Source organism: Dipodomys merriami, unplaced genomic scaffold (assembly GCF_024711535.1).
Source record: "Dipodomys merriami isolate MVZ:Mamm:240054 unplaced genomic scaffold, mDipMer1.0.p SCAF_70, whole genome shotgun sequence".
NCBI classification, from domain to species: Eukaryota; Metazoa; Chordata; class Mammalia; order Rodentia; family Heteromyidae; genus Dipodomys; species Dipodomys merriami.
Window position 1 is genome coordinate 5,624,837 of NW_027206291.1, and position 21,815 is coordinate 5,646,651.

General features: G+C 53.0%; 1 protein-coding gene across 1 annotated transcript; it reads right to left on the bottom strand.

The window, feature by feature from the left end:
- Positions 1–599: 599 nt before the first annotated feature.
- Btbd2 (BTB domain containing 2) lies at positions 600–20,949 on the bottom strand. The gene is made up of 9 exons (XM_070007887.1): positions 20,533–20,949; positions 9,539–9,658; positions 6,476–6,632; positions 5,338–5,443; positions 4,423–4,620; positions 2,651–2,843; positions 2,292–2,379; positions 1,994–2,140; positions 600–1,800 (listed from the first exon to the last, which is right to left on the bottom strand). Exons 1-9 carry the CDS (start codon positions 20,946–20,948, stop codon positions 1,639–1,641), a joined length of 1,587 nt encoding a protein of 528 aa, XP_069863988.1. The 5' UTR covers position 20,949; the 3' UTR covers positions 600–1,638.
- Between the last annotated feature and the right edge of the window lie 866 nt (positions 20,950–21,815).

A 21,815-nucleotide genomic window follows, 5' to 3' on the forward strand; every position in this document is an offset into this window, starting at 1 on the left:
GTCCCTCAGCTCTTCAGCTCAAGGCTGGCATTCTACCACTTGAGCCACAGAGCCACTTCCAGTTTTCTGAGTGGTTTACTGGAGATGAGTCTCACAGACTTTCCTCCTGGCTTTGAACCATGATCCTCAGATCTCAGCCTCCTGAGTAGCTAGGATTACAGGTGTGAGCCACCAGCGCCTGGCCCTGAGCTGCTTTTGCTCAAAGCTAGCATTCCACCACTTTGAGCCATAGCACCACTTCCAGCTTTTTCTGTTTATTTGCTATTGAAGAATTGAACCCAGGGTTTCATCTATGCTAGGCAAGCACTACCACTAAGCCGCATTTTCAGCCTGGGACACCGTCTTACCCGTTGAACTTCAGGCTTCCTGCCTCAGCCTTCCCAGCGCTAGGATTGCAGGTATGTGCCACTACATCCATTTCTGCAATTGCCTTTTTCCCAGCTGTGCCTCAAAACCCTGAATCCTTCTGCCATGTAGATTGTTGCTTCCCAAACACCCCTTTCTCTGGGGGAACCCAGCCCTAGGAAAAGCACAGGGGGATCTGGAGACCACCTTTTATGCCAGTGGTGCCAGTGGAAAGCAGCACACAGGAGGTCTGAGCAGGTGCTTTTCTTTCCTTTACTTAGAAAAATCATTTGGGGACTGGTGTGGAGGAGGGCACCCCTCCCATGGCTTTGGGGAAGATATGGGTTACAGAAGGAATCAGTGGGGTGGAGACATGGGTGGGGGTTGGAGGCTAGGAGTTGCATGGTCCAGCACCTCTGGACAGGGTGCTTGGTGGCTGCCTGGGCTGCAGTATGTACTAGGGGGGCAGTGGGTGGCAACCCTAGCCCCACATCTGGCCAGCTGGGGTTGTGCTGCATCTAGATGGGGCCCAACCTGTAGCAGCAGCACTATCCCTCCAGGCACAGGCAGGGCTCATACCCCATCCTGTCTCCTGGCCATGCAGGGCCTTCCCGAGAGGCTGGGAGAGGCCAGCCTCAGCTGGTCCACTGGTGACACGAGCAGAGACAAACCATTTGTCACTAAGACCAGGAGCTGCCCTTCAGGACAGTGCAGGCAGGTACTCCTCACTGAGTGCTCCCAGGATTCGGGCAGCATCCTGGAGGTAGGGACACCTAGTCAGGCCAGGGATCAGGGTGGCCTTGGGTACGTTGCAGGCCAGGCCCATTAGACCCAGATCAATGGCTCTAGAAGCTCCTTGCCTTAGTGCTGGCTGGCAGAGAAATGGGGATCTGAATGCATTGCAATGTGCAGTTAAACAAGACAAACGGGAGCTGGCAGCCTTCCTGAGCCCTGCCCCAGCAATTGGGCTGAGGGCCCTGAGTGGCTGGACCCCAGGCACAGCCCTGATCCCCTGAGGCTGTGGGATTGTCTTGGCAGGGCCCCAGCTTGTAGCAGGTACCTCCCAGCGCCTCTGAACAAGCAGCCACACCTGTCACCTGTGTGGACACAGGGACACCCCTTCTGAGATGCTGAGAAAGGTGGCAGGGAGTGGATGTGGCTGAGGGAGGCCAGCTGGGGTCACGCTGTGGATGGCCTAAGTGTGGGAAATGACCTCAAGGCCTTGCCATCCTCCATGGACAGGACTTGGCAAGGCTGGCCTAGGTGATGTCCTCAGGGCCTGGCTGGGTGGGTCTAGGTGTAGAAGATGACTTCCGGAATCTGACCGTCCTCTACAGATGTGCCATTGTTGTTCCCAGCAGCATAGCAGAAGGTGAAGCACGTCTTGGCCCCTGTCGTGGGTGACTCATGGGTCACCTTTCGTAGGCCTTTGGTGCCATAATGGGAGTCTGGACCCTAGAGGAGGTGGGAGACAGCGAGATCAGGACCCCCTAGCGTCCTGGCAGGGGAAGGAAACAGTGAGGACCCAGCCTGGGTAGGGATGGCTGAGCCCTTACTGGATTGGGAGGGGGTGCCAGAGAAGCCTCTGGACAGATCCAAATCCAGCTGGCTAGCAGGCACCATGGCCCACAGCCACAGGCACACACACCTTCAGCGTGGCACAGGCCGTGTAGCTGACGTTGGGCAGCACCTCCACTGGCTCCTTGAACATGACACGGAAGGTGCTGGCGGAGCCATCGCAGCTGAAGCCAGTGTCGTTCTGGCCCAGGACTGTGTTGCTGTCCGTGTGGATGATCTAGGGGCAGGAAGGCTGCTCAGCTCCTGAGGCTGGGATGAGGAATGGGGAACACTCCTCCAGCCATATGGGGAGATGGGTATAGACAGGACCTGGGCCAGGCATGCCTGGACTCCCAGGGCTTGGGGGATAGGAGGGTGCTGGTACATACCTGGATGTTCACTTGGTAATCAGTGGGTCCATGGATGGATCCATAGAGCCCAAAGCCCACCACGAAGATACGCTTGTTGACCGAGAACCTGTGGAAGGTGTAGACACTTGCTGACCCTATCTAGGGACAGACAAGGGCAAGCTGCCAGATGTGGGCCAAACAGAAAGGACAAAAAGGGATCTGGGCGGGGGTGGGAAGAACCCTTGGGCAGCCTCGAGCTACGGGGTGGGCACAGATCTATTTCCCCCAGGAAGATCCCCACCCCTGCATTCCGCTGCCTTCTCTGGCTCCCCCTCACTCCCTGAGCCCTCCGAAGTCCCACCTAGGGCCATGTGCTCTGCCTACTCCTTTGTCCACACCTGATTCGGTCACTGGTTCCACTGTAGCCCCAGCGGCTTTCCACTTGCTGGAAGCGGTTGATGCTGCATTCCTTGCCTCTCAGACAGCAGCGCGGCCGGTCAATGAACTCCACACGGGGTTTGGGGTTGACAGTGAAGTGCAGGAAGAGGCTGACCACCTCACGGTCCACCAGGATACCTGACTGTGCGGGGCCTGCAGGCGAAGGGGCAGGGCAAGGCAGGGCTGAGCCCTGGAGATGTGGGATGCACCAAGGACACACTCCTCCCAAGGTGGACCCATCAATTTTTTAAAACCATGTAACATAGGAAGCTCCTGCACGATAAAATTCCCACCACCATGCCATCCATCTGTCCTGAAGTTTGGGTATTCCCTGCTCTGTGTACCCTTGAAGCCCTCAGATCCTACAGCTCCCACTGCAGGAACAGCCTCAAGTCACAGCAGGTGGATGCTATGCTTGGCCTGGCCATGCACAGAGTCATCAGCCAGGGGGTCAGTGGCTCCCATGACCAACACAGTCCTTGGCTCAAAGGCTGCACAGCTTACATCCACAAAGCCAAGAAAGGAGGGACCCAGGAGCAGATTACACTGAGCCAGTGCTGTGGGATGACAGGGAAATGGGGGATGGCAAACTCTTCCACTGCCTTTGAGGTAAGGATATGGCATCTCCTCCCTCAGGTTGATAGCATCAGGGCTACAGGGTCCCCAGGAGATGTGGCTGGAACCACGGATACTGAGACAAGGATGTGGGGGAGGCTGGCAGGTAGGGGCAGGTCTGTGGCCAAGAGGCTGGATTCAGAGTCTGCATGATACTCTTGTAATTGGTCCTGTATCTTGCTGGAGCCTTAAGAGTTACAGACACGGCTGGGCACTGGGCACAGAACCAGTTACAAAGCTCAGGAAACTGTTCGGGCACCCAGGACCTGTCATGGACCTTAGAGGGCCCGGCCCCTGCAGCTGGGTCACTGGTCCAGACCACAGGCCAGTCTTCTGCAAAGAGGACCACCAAGGATTTAGCAGAGCCATCTCTAACACCTGAGACCCACAGACCCTGGGAAGCCACTCTCCCACACCCACAGGGCTAGGAGACTTCCCAGAGGAAACAGAGGTCAGCAGGATGAACCTGAGCTTCAGATTGATGAGAAATGACTTTTTTTTTTTTTTTTTTTGATAAGTAGTGTGTGGGAGAAACTTGTACTAGAAAAGTATTCATGCTGATTGCTAAATCTGGCAACCTTAAATCAGGCAAGAACAGCACTGTGTGGATTGGGGAAAGGAGGGAGAACAATTCTGTACCTACCACAAGGATGCACCACAAAGCCCCTTCTGGAACCTTCCAGGCCTAGGCGAGTGCCACACAACCCTGGACATGGGTGTCCACAGGAGCAGTCAGTCATGAGTGTGGCATGTCCTGTCCTTCCCTGATCCCTCCCTGTCGTCCTACAGCAGCCCAACTTGTCCTTGCCTGGAGCCTTGTTACAAGGCTAGGGCCTGAGCCTCAGCTCAAGATGCGGAAACCCCATCACATGAGCCAATGTCCCCAAGATAAGCAGAAGGACACTAGAAGCAGGTAATGGGTACAGTATGGCCAGTATGGACTGGGTGAGAGAAAATAGTGAACATACAGATTGATGAGCGGCATTCACTTGAGATACACGCCCATCTGTAGGCTTTATGTGTTCTCCCAGCTTCCTCACAATAACTACAACAGTTATTGTTAGAGGGTGGATGAGGGCAGGCCCCCGCACAAGGCCCCTCGCCCCAAACTATTTACCTGCTGCAAACTCCTCTATGGTCATCAGTGGGAAGCGGATGAGACCCAGGGCCTTGCCCAGCACCTTCCGCTTGTTCTCTGGCGTCACCTGTAGCTGCTGCCGCTGACACTCTGCCTCAGACCAACGGACTACCGCATTGAACAGCCGCACTTCCCGGATGCCCAGGGTATCGCGCTCCAGCACAGCCACCAGTGTGTCTGTGGGCAGGAGTGCGCTGTGAATTCAAGTATCAGCCAGCACCCCTGCCAGGCTGTGTGCAAGCCCCATGTGCACACCAGCCTCACAGCTGATGAGCTGACTTCAGTCTTCTGCCCATGTTTGGCCACACCTGCTCCCTGTCCTACTGCCCTTGATGGGGAGACTCAAGTATGGTGATAGAAATTACTAGCACAGGGCTAGGAAGGTGGCTCAGTGGTAGAGCGCTTGCCTTGCATGCATGAGGACCTGGGTTCGATTCCTCAGCACCACATAAGCAGGAAAAAAAAAGCCAGAAATGGCGCTGTGCCTCAAGTGGTAGAGCGCTCGCCTTGAGCTGAAGAGCTGAGGGACAGCGCCCAGGCCCAGAGTTCAGGCCCACGACCGGACTCAAAAAAAAAAAAAAAATTACTAGCACACAGTGCCCAAAATAAATAGAGTCCTTTCAGCCCTTTGCAGGTCAAGTCCATGCACTGACTCCCTCTAAGAGGACCAGGGGTCTCCCAGAAGAGCCTATTGAGACCCAAGGCAGGAGCATCTGTAGTTGGCCCAGCCATGCCTGCCACTGCCAGGTGCCACTGAGTCTGTAACCACCTCAAGCCCTATCTCATCCTAGAAGGTAGGTGCCTATTCCTGGGGCTCAAGCCTCGCCCATGCCTACTCTTTTCCCACCAGCGCTCTGAGACCCTGAGTTGCTTCAGCCTGGAGCACTCACTCACCTAGATCAATGTCGGTGAAGCCCTCCGCAGTGATAGCATCAGCTGTGTTCTTGTCGATGTTCTCCAGACACAGGCTGGCCAGCTGTGGCTCATCAAAGAGCCGTGCCTGGAGAGATGTGGGGAACATTAGCACCTGTAGTATAGGACCACAATGGCTCTGCCACCCTGCTTCCAGCCAGGCATGGTGACAGCGGGAGGCCAGATTTCTGGAGCTCAGGAGTTTGAGATTAGCCTGGGCAATGTAGTGAGACCTTGTCTTAGAAAAACAAAATAAGCTGGGCACTGGTGGCTCATGCCTGTAATCCTAGTTACACAGGAGGCCGAGATCTGAGAATTCCAGTTCAAAGCTGGCCTGGGAGGGAAAGACTCCTATCTTCAATTAACCACCAAAAAGCCAGATCTGGCATTGTGGCTCAAATGGCAGAGTGCTAGCCTTGAACATAAAAGCTTATGGGTATATGTGGCTTAGTGATAGAGTGCATAAAGCCCTAGGTTTGATTCCTCACTACCACATTAACAGAAAAAGCCAGAAGTGGTGCCATGGTACAGTGCTAGTCTTGAGCAAAAGAAGCTCAGGGACAGTGTCCAGGCCCTGAGTTCAAGCCCCAGGACTGGCAAAAACAAAAGCAAAAAACCTCAGGGGAGCACCCAGGCCATGTTCAAGACCCTGGATGGCACACACACAAAATCATCATCATCATCATCATCTACTCAAATTTCAAGTCATGGTCACACAGCCTTGTCCCCAGGGCGGCCTGAGCAGGGGACTCAAGCAGTAGTGGTCCCATCCTCCTCTGCCTGCGAGCTGCCTCAGCAAGGCCAGACCAGGAGCTGGCGGCTCCCATGTGCTACCATTTGCTGTCCCTGTTCCTGATCTGCCTGGTCCGCCTGAAAGTATCTGAGCCCCTGTGATCCTCAGCCACTTCCTGCCAACCTGCCTCTTCCCTGTGCCAAGACATCCACTGGGAGGCCAGGAAACAGACTATGAACAGACTGGTGTAGAAAATTGTCCTGGGAGGAAAAGTGATGTTGCAGAGATGCGTGTACCCTGTGACTCCTTCCCCACAGCCAGTGGAACACGACCTCCATTTCCCACATGACACTCATTTCCCACCTGGTCCAGCCATGCCCCTCCCACCTGCGTGAGCAGCATAAACGCATTGTCGGCCCGCAGGTTCTTCTTGAGGAACTCCACACAGTGTGCTTCGAGAGCGGGCACTGCGTACTTCTTGGCTGTGTACAGTGTGGTCATGACTGTCTCAGGTCCAATCTGTACCTCGTCTGAGTACAGGAACCTGAGGGGGGACAGGACAACTGTGAGGCAGATGGCACCTGGTGACCTCCAGCTAGAGGGAGACAGCCACCCACCCCAGAAGTCCTTCCAGAAGCCAGGCACTCGTGGCTCACACCTGTAATCTTAGCTACTCAGGAGGCTGAGATTTGAGGGTTGTGGTTCAAAGCCACCTCGGGCAGGAAACTATGTGAGACTCATCTCCAATTAATCAGGAGAAAACTGGAAGTGGCGCTGTGGCTCAAGTGGTAGAGCTCTAACCTTGAGCTGAAGAGCTCAGGACAGCACCCAGGCCCAGAGTTCAAGCCCCATAACCGACAAAAAAAAAAAAAAAAAAAAGAGTATGTTTGTGATTGTCCATCCTTCCAGAAACAGCATGTCTAGTGTAGGCTGCCACCCATGAGGCTGAATCCATGCACAGATGAGCCCCGCCCTGATGCCCCCGAACCATGTCTCCATAGCAGGGGATGCCAGGAGGGGCAGGCAGGTGCACTGCTCCCAAGGGCCCAGCAACGTTTCCCCAACTTGGCTTACCTTTACTTCCCTCTTTTTTCTTTTCTTTCTTCTTTTTATTTTTATTTTTTGTGGGTTATAGGTTTTCAACTCAGGGCCTTAGTATAGTTCCTAAACCATTTTGTTCAAGGCTAGTGCTCCACCACTTTGAGCTACAGCACCATTTCTGGCTTTCTGGTGGTTAGCTGGAGAGACAAGACTCATGGCCTTTCCTGCCCAGGGTGGCTTTAAACCACAATCCTCAGATCTCAGCATCCTGAATAGGCTACCAGTGCCTAGCCTCCTACATTCCGGAGTGAATAACATAACTCCAAAGGCCAAACTGTGCCCCATTGTTCATGGCTATTATGACCGTCCTCTATCCCTAACACATGGAACATGGGCAGCAATGGGGCTGACTGAGAAAATCCCATAGAAATAGCAAGGCAAGGGGGCAGGAAGCAGGGCAGCTAGGGATGAGGTACCATGGTGTCACCAAAAGTGTCCAAGGAGGGCGACCTTCCAAATGTGTCCTTCCAAGGTAGCTCATACTTGTAATCTAGTTACTCAGGAGGCTGAGATCTGAGGATCTAGGTTCAAAGCCAGCCCAGGGAAGGAAAATCCATGAGACTCTTATATCCAATTAACCATTAAAAAGCCAGAAGTAGATCTCTGGCTCAAGTGGTAGAGGGCCAGCTTTGAGCAAAAAAGCTCAGGGACAGAACCTAGGCCCTAAGTTCAAGCCTCAGGACTGGCACAAAACCAAACAAACAAACCACAGCATGTCCTTCCTACTCTGAGAGGACACTATGAATTCCAAACCCCTTTCCAGGAGAGTGGAAAGACTCATGGCCACATGGAAGTCATGTGCCAGTGGCTTACACCTATAATCCTAGCTACTTAGGAGGCTGACATCTGAGGATCATAGTTCAAAGCCAGCCTAGACAGGATAGTCTGTGAGACTGTTATCGCCAATTAACTACCAGAAAACCAGAAGTGGAGTTGTGGCTTATATTGGTAGAGCAATAGCCTTGAATAAAAAGAGGCTCAGGGGCAGCGCCCAGGTTCTGAGTTCAAGACCCATGACCAGCAAAAAAAAGAAAGGAAGAAAAAACTTCTACATGAACACCCATTACATCACAACACACAACCATCAGAGGACCAGTCAATACCCATCATGGAGTGTGCAGTCCACTACACACAGGCCACAGCCACAAGATACTGACAAGCCCAGCATGGAGGGACTTTGATGACATCATGCGCACTCAACCACACACACACATGGTCCCATAGTATCAGCTCCACTGATAGGAAATGGCTAGAACAAGCAGATTCAGAGTCTTAAGAGGTTACGGACTGGGAGGCGTGGGAGAGAGTTGGGGTGACTGCTCATGAGGATGGGGTTTCCTTTAGGGGTGATCTAGAACTAGATAGAAGTGATGGTCATATAACTGAATATACAATTGACCCTGGAAGAAATGTGAGGGACACTGGGCCACACATGTGGCCAAAATTGAACCCCCGCAATATTTAACTGTAGTGGTGAAGGAGAGCAGAGTGGTGAATAGTTGACAGTGTACTCACCACAACAAATAAATAAGGTGGGTGCTGATGGTTCCTCCTTGTAATCCTAGCTACCTCAGAAGGCTAAGACTTTGAGGATTGTGGTTCAAAACCATCCTGCTAGACTCCATTTACAAAACAACCAGCAAAAAACAAGGCCAGAGCTGTACCAGTGCCTCATGCCCTAATCCTAGCTACTCAAGAGGCTTGAGATCTGAAGATTGAAGTTCAAAGCCAGGCTGGGCAGGAAAGTCTGAGACTCTATCTCCAATTAACCACCAAAATGCCAGAAGAGAGCTATGGCTCAAGTGGCAGAATCCTAGTCTTGAGTACAAAAACCAAGGCTGGGAAGATGGCTCAGTGGTAGAGCGCTTGCCTTGCATGCTCAAGGCCCTGGGTTCGATTCCTCAGCACCACATAAGCAAAAAGAAAAAAAGCCGGAAGTGGCGCTGTGGCTCAAGTGGTAGAGCGCTAGCCTTGAGCTGAAGAGCTGAGGGACAGCGCCCAGGCCCAGAGTTCAGGCCCACAACCGGACCCCCAAAAAACACAAAACAAAAAACAAAAGGACAGTGCCAGGCCTTCAGTTCAATCTCCAGTACTGATGCTGACACTGCCCTCCCTTCCCCCCACCCCCCACATACATATACAAAACAAGATTAGCGGTATGGCTCAAATGGAAGAGGAACAGCCTAACAAGCACAGAGTTCAAAACCAAGTACCACGAAAAAAATGAATTGAAATAAAAATGAGTTAAAGAATCTTAAGAGATGAGCCTGGGAGCTGGTCCACCCAGTTATGTGTCTTCTGACTATTCTACATTTTGCCAACCCCAGTTAGAAAGATCTGGAAGCTTACTTGAGCAGAGCCAGGAAGGCAGCTGGCTCTACATCGGGCAGCTCAATCTCAGTGGATGTGGTGGCCATTCCCCCGTTGAACATGGCATCGAAGACAGCACTGCCCACGGCCAGCACAAACCTAAGGCAGGAGAGAAGACACCGGTGAGCCTTGCTGGCGGCCTCGAGGCAGTCAAGGGCTGCGCTCCTGGTCACAGCCTCTTCTGGAGGACTCTGCCTCAGCCAACACCTGCCCAGAGTAAGCTGAAGTGGATTCTTCTGGAATGGGGGGAGGTGACAGCAGGGGCCAGCGTAGAAGAGCAGGGGCACATGCAAAGGTACTACTACATCTCTGTGTCCATCATTTCTCCCCCATGGGTTCACTCATTCATTAATTCTCCTTTCACCTTTCACTCATCCATTCTTTTACTTGATCCTTTACTCCCTTCTTCCCTCATTCATTGGTTTGCTTGCGCACTCCTAACCCTTTTGCTTCGCTGTTCCAAAAGCTCCATACTGGTGTCCTACCACTTGGGTCATACCTCCACTTCCTGCTTTTTGCTAGTTTATTGGCCTCCTCACTGCAGTCTGTCCCTTGGGGGCTGCAAGGCCTCTACGTCTCCTCCTCCTAGGGTCTCTACTGTGACAAACAGGCTCAACACAGTCTATGGAAGGGGGGGAGCCCCTGCCCCCTCTCTCTCTTTTCTGCTCCCAGGCTTCACTCTGCCCTTCCCTGGCACTACCAGGCCCTCAACGTTTTTTGTTTGTTGTTGTTGTTGTCAGTCGTGGGACTTGAACTCTGGGCCTGAACGCTGTCCCTCAGCTCTTCAGCTCAAGGCTAGTGCTCTACCACTTGAGCCACTGCGCCACTTCCAGTTTTCTGAGTGGTTTGTTGGAATTAACAGTCTCTCGGATTTTCCTGCCCAGGCTGGCTTTGAACCACAATGCTCAAATCTCAGCCTCCTGAGTAGCTAGGATTACAGGCGTGAGCTGCACCTGGCAACCCTCAACTCCATTCCAGCCCATGGCTGGAAATGAAGGCCAGGTGCGACACAACATCCTGAGTACATGTATCCAGGTCTCTGCAGAGGAATGAAGTAAAGTAAGGACAATGTGAATATGAAACATGGAGGAAGAAGAGAGTGGGGGAACAAGAGACAGAGCCATAAGCCAGGGCACCCAGAGCTCCAGGCTACAGGTGGGGCCAGGAGGGTCATGGAGTCCAGCCTCATTCGCCTACTTTGGCTGTTGTATCTGTGGAGACCCACAGCCTGAAGCTCCTGTTCCCTCCCATGGGGAACAGGGCACTTGGACTGCTCATCACTGCAGTCAGCTCTCTGGCCCACGACTTTGCTAGAACACAACTCTGTGCTAGAAATAGTTTGCATCTGTCTTTTCTTGTTTAAAAAGCAGCTGAACTGGGCCCTGGGCAGGAAAGTCCATGAGATTCTTATCTCCAATTAACCACACACCAACAAGTGGGCTGGGAGCTCACACCTGCAATCCTAGCTACACCTGAGGCTGAGATCTCAGGTTCACCCAATGAAGGCAGCCCAGGCAGAAAAGTCTGTGAGATTTTTTTTCTTTTTTTTTCTTTTTTTTGGGGGGTCCGGTCTTGGGGCCTGAACTCTGGGCATGGGCGCCATCCCTCAGCTCTTCAGCTCAAGGCTAGCGCTCTACCACTTAAGCCATAGCACCACTTCCGGCTTTTTTTTTTCTGCTTATATGGTACTGAGGAATCGAACCCAGGGCCTCATGCATGCAAGGCAAGCACTCTACCACTGAGCCACCTTCCCAGCCTGTCTGTGAGATTCTTATCTCCAATGAACCACCAGAAAACCAGAAGTTGAGTTTTGGCTCAAAGTAGTAGAGCTTTGAGCAACAGAGCTAAAGGACAGAGCCCAGGCCTCAAGTTCAAACCCCAGGTCTGGCATGCATACAGGGGTGCACGTGCACGCACACGCACGAGCGCACGTACACGTACACACACACACACACACACACACACATCTGGGTCATCCACAGGAAAACCTGTCACAAGTGGCTGCTCAAAGCCCAAAAGCAGCCAGGCACCAGTGGCTCATGCCTGTAAGCCTAGCTACCCAGGAGATTGAGATCTGAGGATCATGGTTCCAAGCTACCCTAGAAAGAAAAGTCTATGAGACATGAGACACTCTTATTGCTAATTAACCCAAAAAAAGTCTTTAGTTGAGCTGTGACTTAAGTGGTAGAGCACCAGCCGTGAACAAAAGAGCTAAAGGAGAGTGCTTAAGTCCTGAATTCAAGCCCCAAGGTCGGAGGAAAAAACAACCAGAAAAAACCCCACTGCAGGAAGTAGGGATAGGGATGGCTGGAACCATGGGCCCTGACACATCTGCAGAGCCATACCACCACCTGACATTACTAGCAGGTATGTGGGCCAGCACCACACAACCCACTCTGCTGTGTCCAGTCTATCACTCTGGCAGCAATGGCCATCCTCAAATGGGGAGAGCTCTACCACACAACTACACATCCCAGCAGCCTTCTGCTTCCAGGCACTCTGGTACCCACTCCTCAGCACCTTTTTACCCACCCAGGCATTCTGCCTCTTCCAAGTCTCCCCTGGTAAGATAAACACACACATGGGTGCCCAGAACAGTGGAACGGTAGCAGAGAGAAGGTGGGAGGAGCCTAGTTGTACAGACACACTCGGTACAGTCCGTCACACATGTGGAGCATTAGGGAGCCATGGAAAGGAAGGAAGTCCTGCCACCTGTGACAGCTATGATGGCCCTGGAGGTCCGGGCAATAAGTGAAATCAGCCAAATAGAAGGATGAACCCTGCAGACATCATGTACAGGAGTATCTTTTTTTTTTTTTTTCCTTTGTGCCAGTCTTGAGTCTTGAACTTAAGGCCTGGGTGCTGTCCCCAAGCTTTTTTGCTCAAGGCTAGCACGCTTTACCACTAGAGCCACATCGCCGCCACTTCCAGCATTTTCTATTTATGAGGTGCTGAGGAATCGAACCCAGGGCCTCATGCATGCAAGGCAAGCACTCTACCACTGAGCCACCTTCCCAGCCCACAGGAGTATCTTATAATCACTAGAGACAAGAAGTGGGTGCCAGGGGTAGGGAAGGATAGGAGTTAGGGTTACATGGAGACAATTTATGGAGATGAATGGTGGGGCAATAACACAGCAAACCCCACTTAAGATGCATATACTTCCTATTATCACAATTAGCTGTAAAGGGATCAGATAGAAACAACTTGAAAAAAAAAAAAAAAAACTTGGTACCTTTGGAAGCCAGTTAAAGACTAAAGACCTGAGCTACCTAAGCCGCAGGTGACTTCACCTAGCAAGAGCCTCCATAAAAACCCCTAATCCAGGGTTTAAGAAGCCTCAGGGTAGGGAACTCATCTTTGTGCCAAGGAACCTTCTAGACCACACAATGATCTTTCCTCTGTCTGTTTCTGTATAATAGTATAGTTTATACTAATTTATAGTTTCATGGTACCATTTTCTTTTTCAGACACAGTCTAGCAGTATAGCACAGGCTGGCCTCCTGCTGAAATCAAAGTATGCTCTCCAAACACAAGGAAACCAATTAGAAATCAAAATGGGCCAGGTACCAATGGCTCACACCTATAATCCTAGCTACTCAGGAGGTTAAGATCTGAGGATCACGGTTCTAATCCAGCCTGGGCAGGAAAAGTCTGTGAGACACTTCCCCCCCCCCCCCCCCCCAGTCATGAGCCTGAACTCTGGGCCTGGGCGCTGTCCCTCAGCTCTTCAGCTCAAGGCTAGCACTCTATCATCTGAGCCACAGTGCCACTTCTGGCTTTTCTGCTTATGTGGTGCTGAGGAATCAAACTCAGGGCCTCATTCATTCAAGACAAGCACTCTACCACTGAGCCAACTTCCCAGCCCCCATAAGACTTTTATTTCCAATAAGCCACTCAGAAAACCAGAAGTGGCACTAGCCTTGAGCTGAAGAGCTCAGGGACAGTACCCAGGCCCAGAGTTCAAGCCCCACGACCAACAAAAAAAAAGAAGAAAAAAAAAATCAACATGGGCATGAGAGGAAAGGAGCCAGTCCTGGCATTCCATAGCGTCAATGATGGGAAGTCATGCTCACTTACTGCCTAAATCTGCAGGTTTTGAATGTCCCCAACAGCGGTTATCAACAGACTACTCTCCCTGATGCAATAATTAACATTGCATATATTTACTAAAATACCACACTGCACCCATCAGTATGGATGCACAATTATTATGTGTCCAATTAAAAAAGGCTCTGGTGGCTCACACCTATAATTCTAGCTACTCAGGAGACTGAGAGCTAAGGATCACGATTCAAAGCCAGACGGGGCAGGGAAGTCCATGAGACTCTTATCTCCAATTAACCACCAAAAAGCTAGAAGTGGAGCTGTGGCTCAAATGGCAGAATTCCAGCCTTTAGCTAAGCAGCTAAGGGATAGTGCTCAGGCCCTGAATTAAGCCCCAAAACATGCACCAAATAAAAACCAAAAAAACTGAGCAAGAAATACAGAGTTCAAGCCCTAGTACCAGCACACACACACACACACACACACACACACACACACACACACACACACACACACACACACACACACATTAAGAAATAAACCAACAGAGCTGGGAATGTGGCTCAGTGGTAGAGTGTTGCCTAGCATACATGAGGCCTGGTTCGGTTCCTCAGTACCCATAAATTAAAAAACAGGAAGAAAATACAGAAGAAAAAGGAAGGGAAGAACGAAGGAAGGAGGGGAGGGATGAAGGGAGAGAGGGAGAGAGGATGGGAGGGAGGGAGGGAAGGAGAAAACAATAATGGAAAGACATCTGGGAAATGCTGCAATGTCTGGCATTTAAATAAGGCACTTATAAATAACCCACAGTTGAAAGGAAAAGCACAAGAGAAGGCAGGAAATACCTGAGGTAGAATGAGGATGGGACTACTACACATCTCATCAGAATGTGAGGGGCGGCACACAGTGCTAGAGGCCACACCTACTGTCTCAATACAGGAATGGCATAGAGAGCTGCCATCAAAAGGGGAACCCTGATGGGTAGCGGTGGCTCACTCCTGTAATCTTAGCTACTCAGAAGGCTGAGATCTGAGAATCACAGTTCAAAGCCAGCCCAGGCAGGAAAGTCCGTGGGACTCTTATTCCCAATTAACCTCCAGAACTGGAAGTGGTGCTGTGGCTCAAGTGGTAGAGAGCTAGCCTTGAGCTGAAGAGCTCAGGAACATCACCCAGGTCCAGAGTTCAAGCACCGAGACTGACTTTAAAAAAAAAAAGGGGGAACCTTCTAGCTAGACACTGGTGGCTCACACCTGTACAATCCTAGCAATTCAGGAAGCTGAGATCTGAGGATCCCTGTTCAAAGCCACCTGGGGAAGGAAAATCCGTCACTTTTTTTTTTTTTCCTTCTGATTGTGGGACTTGACCTCTGGGCCTGGGCACTATCCCTCAGCTCTCCAGCTCAAGGCTAGCACTCTATCACTTGAGCCACAGTGCCACTTCCTGTTTTGTTTTGTTTTGTTTTAATTGGAGGTTAAGAGTCTCACGGACTTTCTTGCCCAGGCTGGCTTTGAACCTCGATCCTCAGATCTCAGCCTCCTGAGTAACTAGGATTACAGGTGTGACCTACCAGCGCCCAGCTTCATGAGACTCATCTCCAATTAACCACCAAAAGCTGGAAGTGGAGCTGTGGAAAAGTGGTAGAGTGCTAGCCTTGAGGAAAAAAAAAAAAATTAAAAAAAGTTCAGGTCAGGCAGTGGTGACTCATGCCTGTGATTCTAGCTACTTAGGAGGCTGAAATCTGAGGGTCGTGGAAGTCCCTGAGACTCTTTTCTTCAATTAGTGACAAAAAAAAAAGCCAAAAGTGGAGGTATGGCTCAAGTGGTAGAGTATTAGCCTTGAGCCACTGGCACACTGGCACACACTGGTATACACACACAAATCAAGCTGGATGCCAGTAGATCACGCCTGTAATCCCAGCTACTCAGGAGGCTGAGATCTGAGGATCATGGTTCAAAGCCAGCAGGAAAGTCCATGGGACTTTTATCTCCAACTCTAACCATCAGAAAACTGGAAGTAGGGCTGTGGCTCAAAGCAGTAGAGTGCTGGTCTTGAGTGAAAAAGCTCAGGGACAGTGCTTGGGCCCCGAGTTTAAGCCCCACAACAACAAAAAATCAAAACTAGACTGTGGGAACTGTCCTTTGAGTACATATTATTGTCTACAAAACCAGCTGTTAGATTAAATAAGCCAAAACCCAACAAACATGTTTGATAACTCCCCCTACCAACACTGCATAGAAACTTAGTAAAGAAGGAGACCTTCACCTAAGAATCTGGAGGACCACTGTTCAAAGCAAGTTTAGGAAGTCCACAAGACTTAATCTTCAAAGTAACCAGCAAACAATCAGGCTGGAGGTATGGCTCTGGAACACCAGTCAAGCAAGTCTGAGGTCCTGAGTTCCAACCCAGGTACAGGTGAACAAAATAACACAATTGAAAAGAAACTGTTCACTGTTCTCAAAACAGCACAAAGTGACAGTAGCTAAATAACGTATTGCTGTCCAGGAGAAGCTGAAGTGACACTTGCTACTTCATGGACTTCTGCCTTCCTCTAGGTTCCACCACAGAGTATCAGATATTTTTCTCACTGGGGTGACCAGTACACAGAAGGCTCCCATCTATGCGCTTAAAATATTCTTTTAAGCCCTGTGAGAATGCTGGGCCCTAGTAGCTCATACCTGTAATCTTAGTCACTCGAGATCGGAGGATCTTGTAGACAATGCAGTCCAGGCTGGCTTCTACCTTGAGATTCTTTTGCCTCAATCTCCCAAGTGCTAGAATTACAGATGGGTCCACCACTCCCAGTCCCATTTGCTTTTTCATTTTTAATCTTTCCCTCCTCAATTCAGCTTTTTTCTTTGGTACCAATCCTGGAATTTTTGTGCTCAAGGCTAGCCCGCTACCACTTGACCTACTTTTTTTTTTTTGGGGGGGGGGGTCAGTGATGGGACTTGAACTCTGGGCCTGGGCACTGTACCTCAGCTCTTCGGCTCAAGGGTAGCACTCTATCACTAGAGCCACAGCACCACTTTTGGCTTTGTCTGCTTATGTGGTGCTGAGGAATCGAACCCAGGGCCTCATGCATGCAAGGCAAACACTCTACCACTCAGCCACCTTCCCAGCCCACTTCCCACTTTTTCTGTGACTAATTAAGAGTCTCATGGACTTACTTCCTGGGCTGGCTTTGAGTTGTGATCCTCATAACTCAGGCTCTTGACTAGCTAGGATTACAAGCAGGAGCAACAAGCACCTGGGTGCAATTAAGCTTTTTAAAGTAAACTGACATCACTGGTCTTTCTTCTAATGTCTTTTCTGCCCCAGGACTGTCTCCAGGGCCTATCTGGCATTTAATCATCAGGCCCTCTGAGTGTCCTCTGGATTGGGACAGATTCTTTGTCACTGTCTAGAGGACCAGCCAGCCATCCGACATGTGTATGTCTGCTTTCTCATCCTTCCCTCTGTCAGGTACAAAGGACCACACATAGATGGCTGAAAACCACAGGAATTCAGTATTTGTCTAGCATATGCAAGGCCCCAAGTTTCAACCCTAACACTGCAAAAAGAAACAAAACAAAACCCTACAGAAACCACAGGAGGGGCTGGGAAGGTGGCTCAGTGGCAGAGAGCTTGCCTTACAAGCATGTGGCCCTGGGTTCGATTCCTCAGCACCACATAAACAGAAAAGGCTGGAAGTGGCACTGTGGCTCAAGTGGTAGAGCACTCGCCTTGAGTTGAAGAGCTGAGGGACAGGGCCCAGGCCCAGCGTTCAGGCCCCACCACTGACAAAATAAATAAATAAATAAAACCACAGGAATTTCTTCCTGGAGTCCAGAGGCCTAGATCCGGGTGTGAGGGGGCCTAGCCGTCCTGTACTCAATAGAAACCCTTCCTGCCTTTCCAGCATGGGAGGCTGTGGCTACAGGGAGGCTGTCACAGGACTTAAGACCCACCTGGATAAACCGGGAGGTCTCACCTTGATGACTTTAACTTCTAAGGCTTTTTCATCAAATCAGGTCCCATTCATAACTCCTCGGGTGAGAGACAGGGTAAGCTGCTGACATTCAGCAAACTGTGGTCATGAGTTTCACTTGACACACCTTGTCATATGCTACCAGGAGCTCCCCACACTCACAGGGTATCACCTGCTGTGATGTTGATCCTGACCACCTGGTCCCTGCCTTCCCATCCTCCCTTCTCCATCCCATTCCTGACAGCCAGTTGCTAAGCCTCGAGGTGGATGGGAATGGGGGAAGGATGCAGAGACCTGCCCTCACCCCATAAAAGCTGTCACCTTAGGAAATCCCACATTGTATAGACCCTCCTGTCTGAGGACAAGCCCTGGGCCCATCTTCTGGATTTTGGTGGTTAATTGGTATGGGAAAAAAGTGTTACAGGCTTTTTTTTTCCTCCCCTCCTACCTCCCACAGCTGGCTTTGAACCCCAACCCAGAGATACCAGCCTCCTGAGTAGCTAGGAGTACAGGGTTGAGCCTGCAGCACCCAGTCACAGGTATGTAAACTGAGGCACAGAGAACCTCTTGTAATATTACCTTCTATTGCTATGTAACAGATCTAAAACCTTGCCCTATGGCTATTGGTCCTAACACTCAAGCCAGAAGTCAAGATAACCACCACACACCACCTCCTGGGTTCCAAAGAGGTCCTTCCTGCCTTTTCCAGGGTTTGTGGCTCTGATACTGTCTCTACCGCCATCTTTTCTCAGCTGTCTTCTCACACCACTGCATGTAAGCACCTCCTCCCCAGAGAAGCTGAACCCCCCACTTCCCACTTTTGCTATGCCCACCACGCCCCCTGGTCTCTGCAAGCACTGCACGGGCTCTTAATATGTCTCAAAGTCAATCGCACCACTCTGGGCCACAATGCTCCCTCACTTCTTCAGTTCTGGCCTTGCTGTCGCTTCCACCTGCCCCAACTCCTCTAGACTTTGGGCCTACACGTCCTTGAGCCTGGAACCCTACGCTACCCTCTCAACATCCAACTGGAACACACCCCTGCCCTGCTTCTCACAGGGATCCTCATACTACCTTTTTTTTTTTTGGTCGGTCATGGACCCTGAACTCTGGGCCTGGGCGCTGTCTCTCAGCTCTTCAGCTCAAGGCTAGCGCTCTACCACTTGAGCCACAGTGCCACTTCCAGCTTTTTCTACTTATGTGGTGCTGAGGAACTGAACCCAGGGCCTTGTGCATGCAAGGCAAGCACTCTACCACTGAGCCACCTTCCCAGCCCCTCATACTACCTCTTAGGTACCCACTTTGCCAACAAGACAATGACCCCTTAAATGCACCAAGTACATGTGTCATGGGCATTGGAGTGGGAGGAGGTGGCATCTGTCCCTCACAGAAACCCTGAGTCTCTAATCCCTACCCACCCCTAAAGAGCTCCAGCTGTGTAGAAGACACAAGACAAGATATTCTAGATGACAGGAAAGGTGGGGGGGGGGGCAGGGAAGGAGCCCAAGCCCAGTTGAGCAGCAGCTCAGTGCAGATAAAAGTCTTGGGGATCCCCTCTGTAGGTAGGTCCCCCCTGGGGAAAGCCACAAGACTCAGCGGTACAGAAAGGCACAGGTAGAAGCCAGCAGGAGGGTCTCCAGAGCACAGGCACAATGCAAGCCATAGGTCAGGGGGAAGGGTGGGCTTCAAAGGCGGGCTGGGGAACATTCCAGGGCAGTCAGCAGCAGTACCCCTCCCCCATGCCTCAGTTGTGCCCCACCGACCCCCGCCATGACCAAAATGAGGAGGGGCCAGTGAATGGGCAGGGGGAACCTGGGGAGTACACCCTTGACTAACACCCAGGGTGGAGAGGACCCAGGAGGGAGTCTGAGAGCTGCAAGCAGTGGTAGTAGGGTCCAGGCTGTTGGAATAGAGCCAGGAGATGGAAGGGTCTAATAGGCACTGCAGGGTCAGGGTCCTGAGGTTCTGGATGAGGAAGTAGCAGGGGTTGTCAGGTCACCACGGCCATAGGTTCAATGGGTGACAAGCAGGAAAACAAGAGTATGGAGACAGGATCTGAGATGGGGGAGCCGGAACAGAGGTGAAAGGTTGGTGGGCCTAGCCTCCAGGGCGTAGGTACTAGGGTAAGGGGCTGGATGGTAGAGGGTGATGAGTATAAGGGACCCCAGGGAAGAGGGTCTCAAGTCCAGGTTCAGGGGTGAATGGAGGGGTGCAGGGCCGAGCTAGAGGAGAGTTGGGACAGGGAGGCGCCAGGTACAGGAATCCCAGGGTGGAAGGGGGCAGGACATGGAGAGAAGGGATCTCCGGTGCAGGCCCAAGCTAAGGGTACAGATCCCAGCATGGGATATCAGGGATCCAGGTGCAGAGTCCCAGGGTAGAGAGGTTAAGGGTGGGTACAGGCCTAGGCAGTATAGGGTGGGAGGGATCCTGGGTGCAGAACCTGATGCGGGTCAAAGGGTGCACGCCCATGGCTCCTGAGTGCAAGGTCCCGGGGTCGGGGGTCTGGCCCGGGACTAGGAGGGCAGGGCCAAGCGTTCACGAGTGCAGGGTCCCAGGCGTAGGGCCTAGTCCCTGGTGCAGGCCTTGTGTCAAGGGGGCAGGGCCTGGGACTCGCGGGTGCAGGGAAATCGGGCCCGGGACTGGAATTCGGGGACAAGGCCCGGGGCTCCCAGATGCAGGGCCCGAGGCGGAGAGGCCGGGGATGGGTGCAGGGCCCGGGGCGGGGAGGCCGGGGATGGGTGCAGGGCCCGGGGCGGGGAGGCCGGGGATGGGTGCAGGGCCCGGGGCCAGCGGGGAGCCCGGGGATGGGTGCAGGGCCCGGAGCCAGCGGGGAGCCCGGGGATGGGTGCAGGGCCCGGAGCCAGCGGGGAGCCCGGGGATGGGTGCAGGGCCCGGGGCGGGAGCGGGCCCGGGGCTCCCGCGCGGGCCGGCGGGGCGGGGCCCGGCCGCGGCGGCCCACCTGTGCGCCGGGATGCGCTGCGAGCTGAGCCCCTTGCCCACCAGGAAGTGCACGTCGCACAGCACCTCGTTGTTGAAGAGGAAGGCGAAGCGCTCCTGCACCGTGGGCTTGGTGGCCTGCCAGTTGTACACGGGTTCGCGCAGCAGCGCGGCCCCCGCGCCAGAGCCCGCCGCCTCCTCCCGCTCGGCGCCCGCGGCCTGCGCGTCCGCCCCGGGGCCCGGCGGGGACGGCGCGGGGGGCCCGGGAAGCGCCGCGGCGGCGGCGGCGGCGGCGGCGGCAGCGGCGGCGGCGGCGGCGGCGGCGGCGTTGCCCGGGGCCGGAGCCACCGCGTTGGCGCTCGGCCCGGGGCCGCCCCCCGCGCCCGGGCCGACCCCCGGCGGGCACGACGCGCGCCCGCCGCTGCCACCCGCCGCCATCTTGTCGCTGCGGCGCGGGGGAGGGGCGGAGGAGGCGGAGGCGGAGGCCGGGAAGGGAGGGGCATGGAAAGAGAGGGAGAGGAGAGGCCGGGCGGGCGAGGGGGGGGCTGGGAGGAGGGCGGGGCGGGGCGAGTGAGGGGGTGGGGAGGGGCAGGCAGAGGGGAGGGAGAAGTGAGGGGCGTTGGGGGGGGCGGAGGAGAGAACGAGTGGGCGTGGCCTGCGGAGGCTGCGGGGCGGGGGGGCGTGGTGCTCACACGCTCACCCCGGATCCCACCCAGACGTTGGGTCTGAGTTTACACAGGGACCTCAAGACCTGGGTTCCGCAGCCCAGAAGCTCAGGCCCTGAGCTTGGGCCCGTCTCCACCCGCAGAGCTCCCCGGACGTTCAGATGACACGCTTGCGATCCTTGCTGGGGGCTCACCCCTGTAATCCTGGCTACTCCGGAGGCCGAGGACCAGGGCTCAAAGCCAGTCTGGGCAGACAAGTCCCCGTGAGAGCTTGAGCTCCCAGAAACGGCTCAAAAACCGGAAGTGGCACTGTGCTCAACCGGTGCAGCACCAGCCTGGAGCAGAAAGTGCTCAGCACAGTGCCAAGGTCCTGAGTGCAAGCCCCACGATTGGTTTAAAAAAAAAAAATTTTTTTTTCCTGGCACTGGTGTCTTATGCCTGTAATCCTAGCTACTCAGAAGGCTGAAATCTTAAGAATCATGGTTCAAAGCCAGCCCAGGGAGAAAAGTCTGTGTGGTTCTTTTTTTTTTTTTTTTTTTTGCTCAGTCATGGAGCTGGGGCACTGTCCATGCGCTTTTTCTGCTCAAGGCTAGTGCTCTACCACTTTGAGCCACAGCACCGTTTCCAGTTTTCTGGTGGT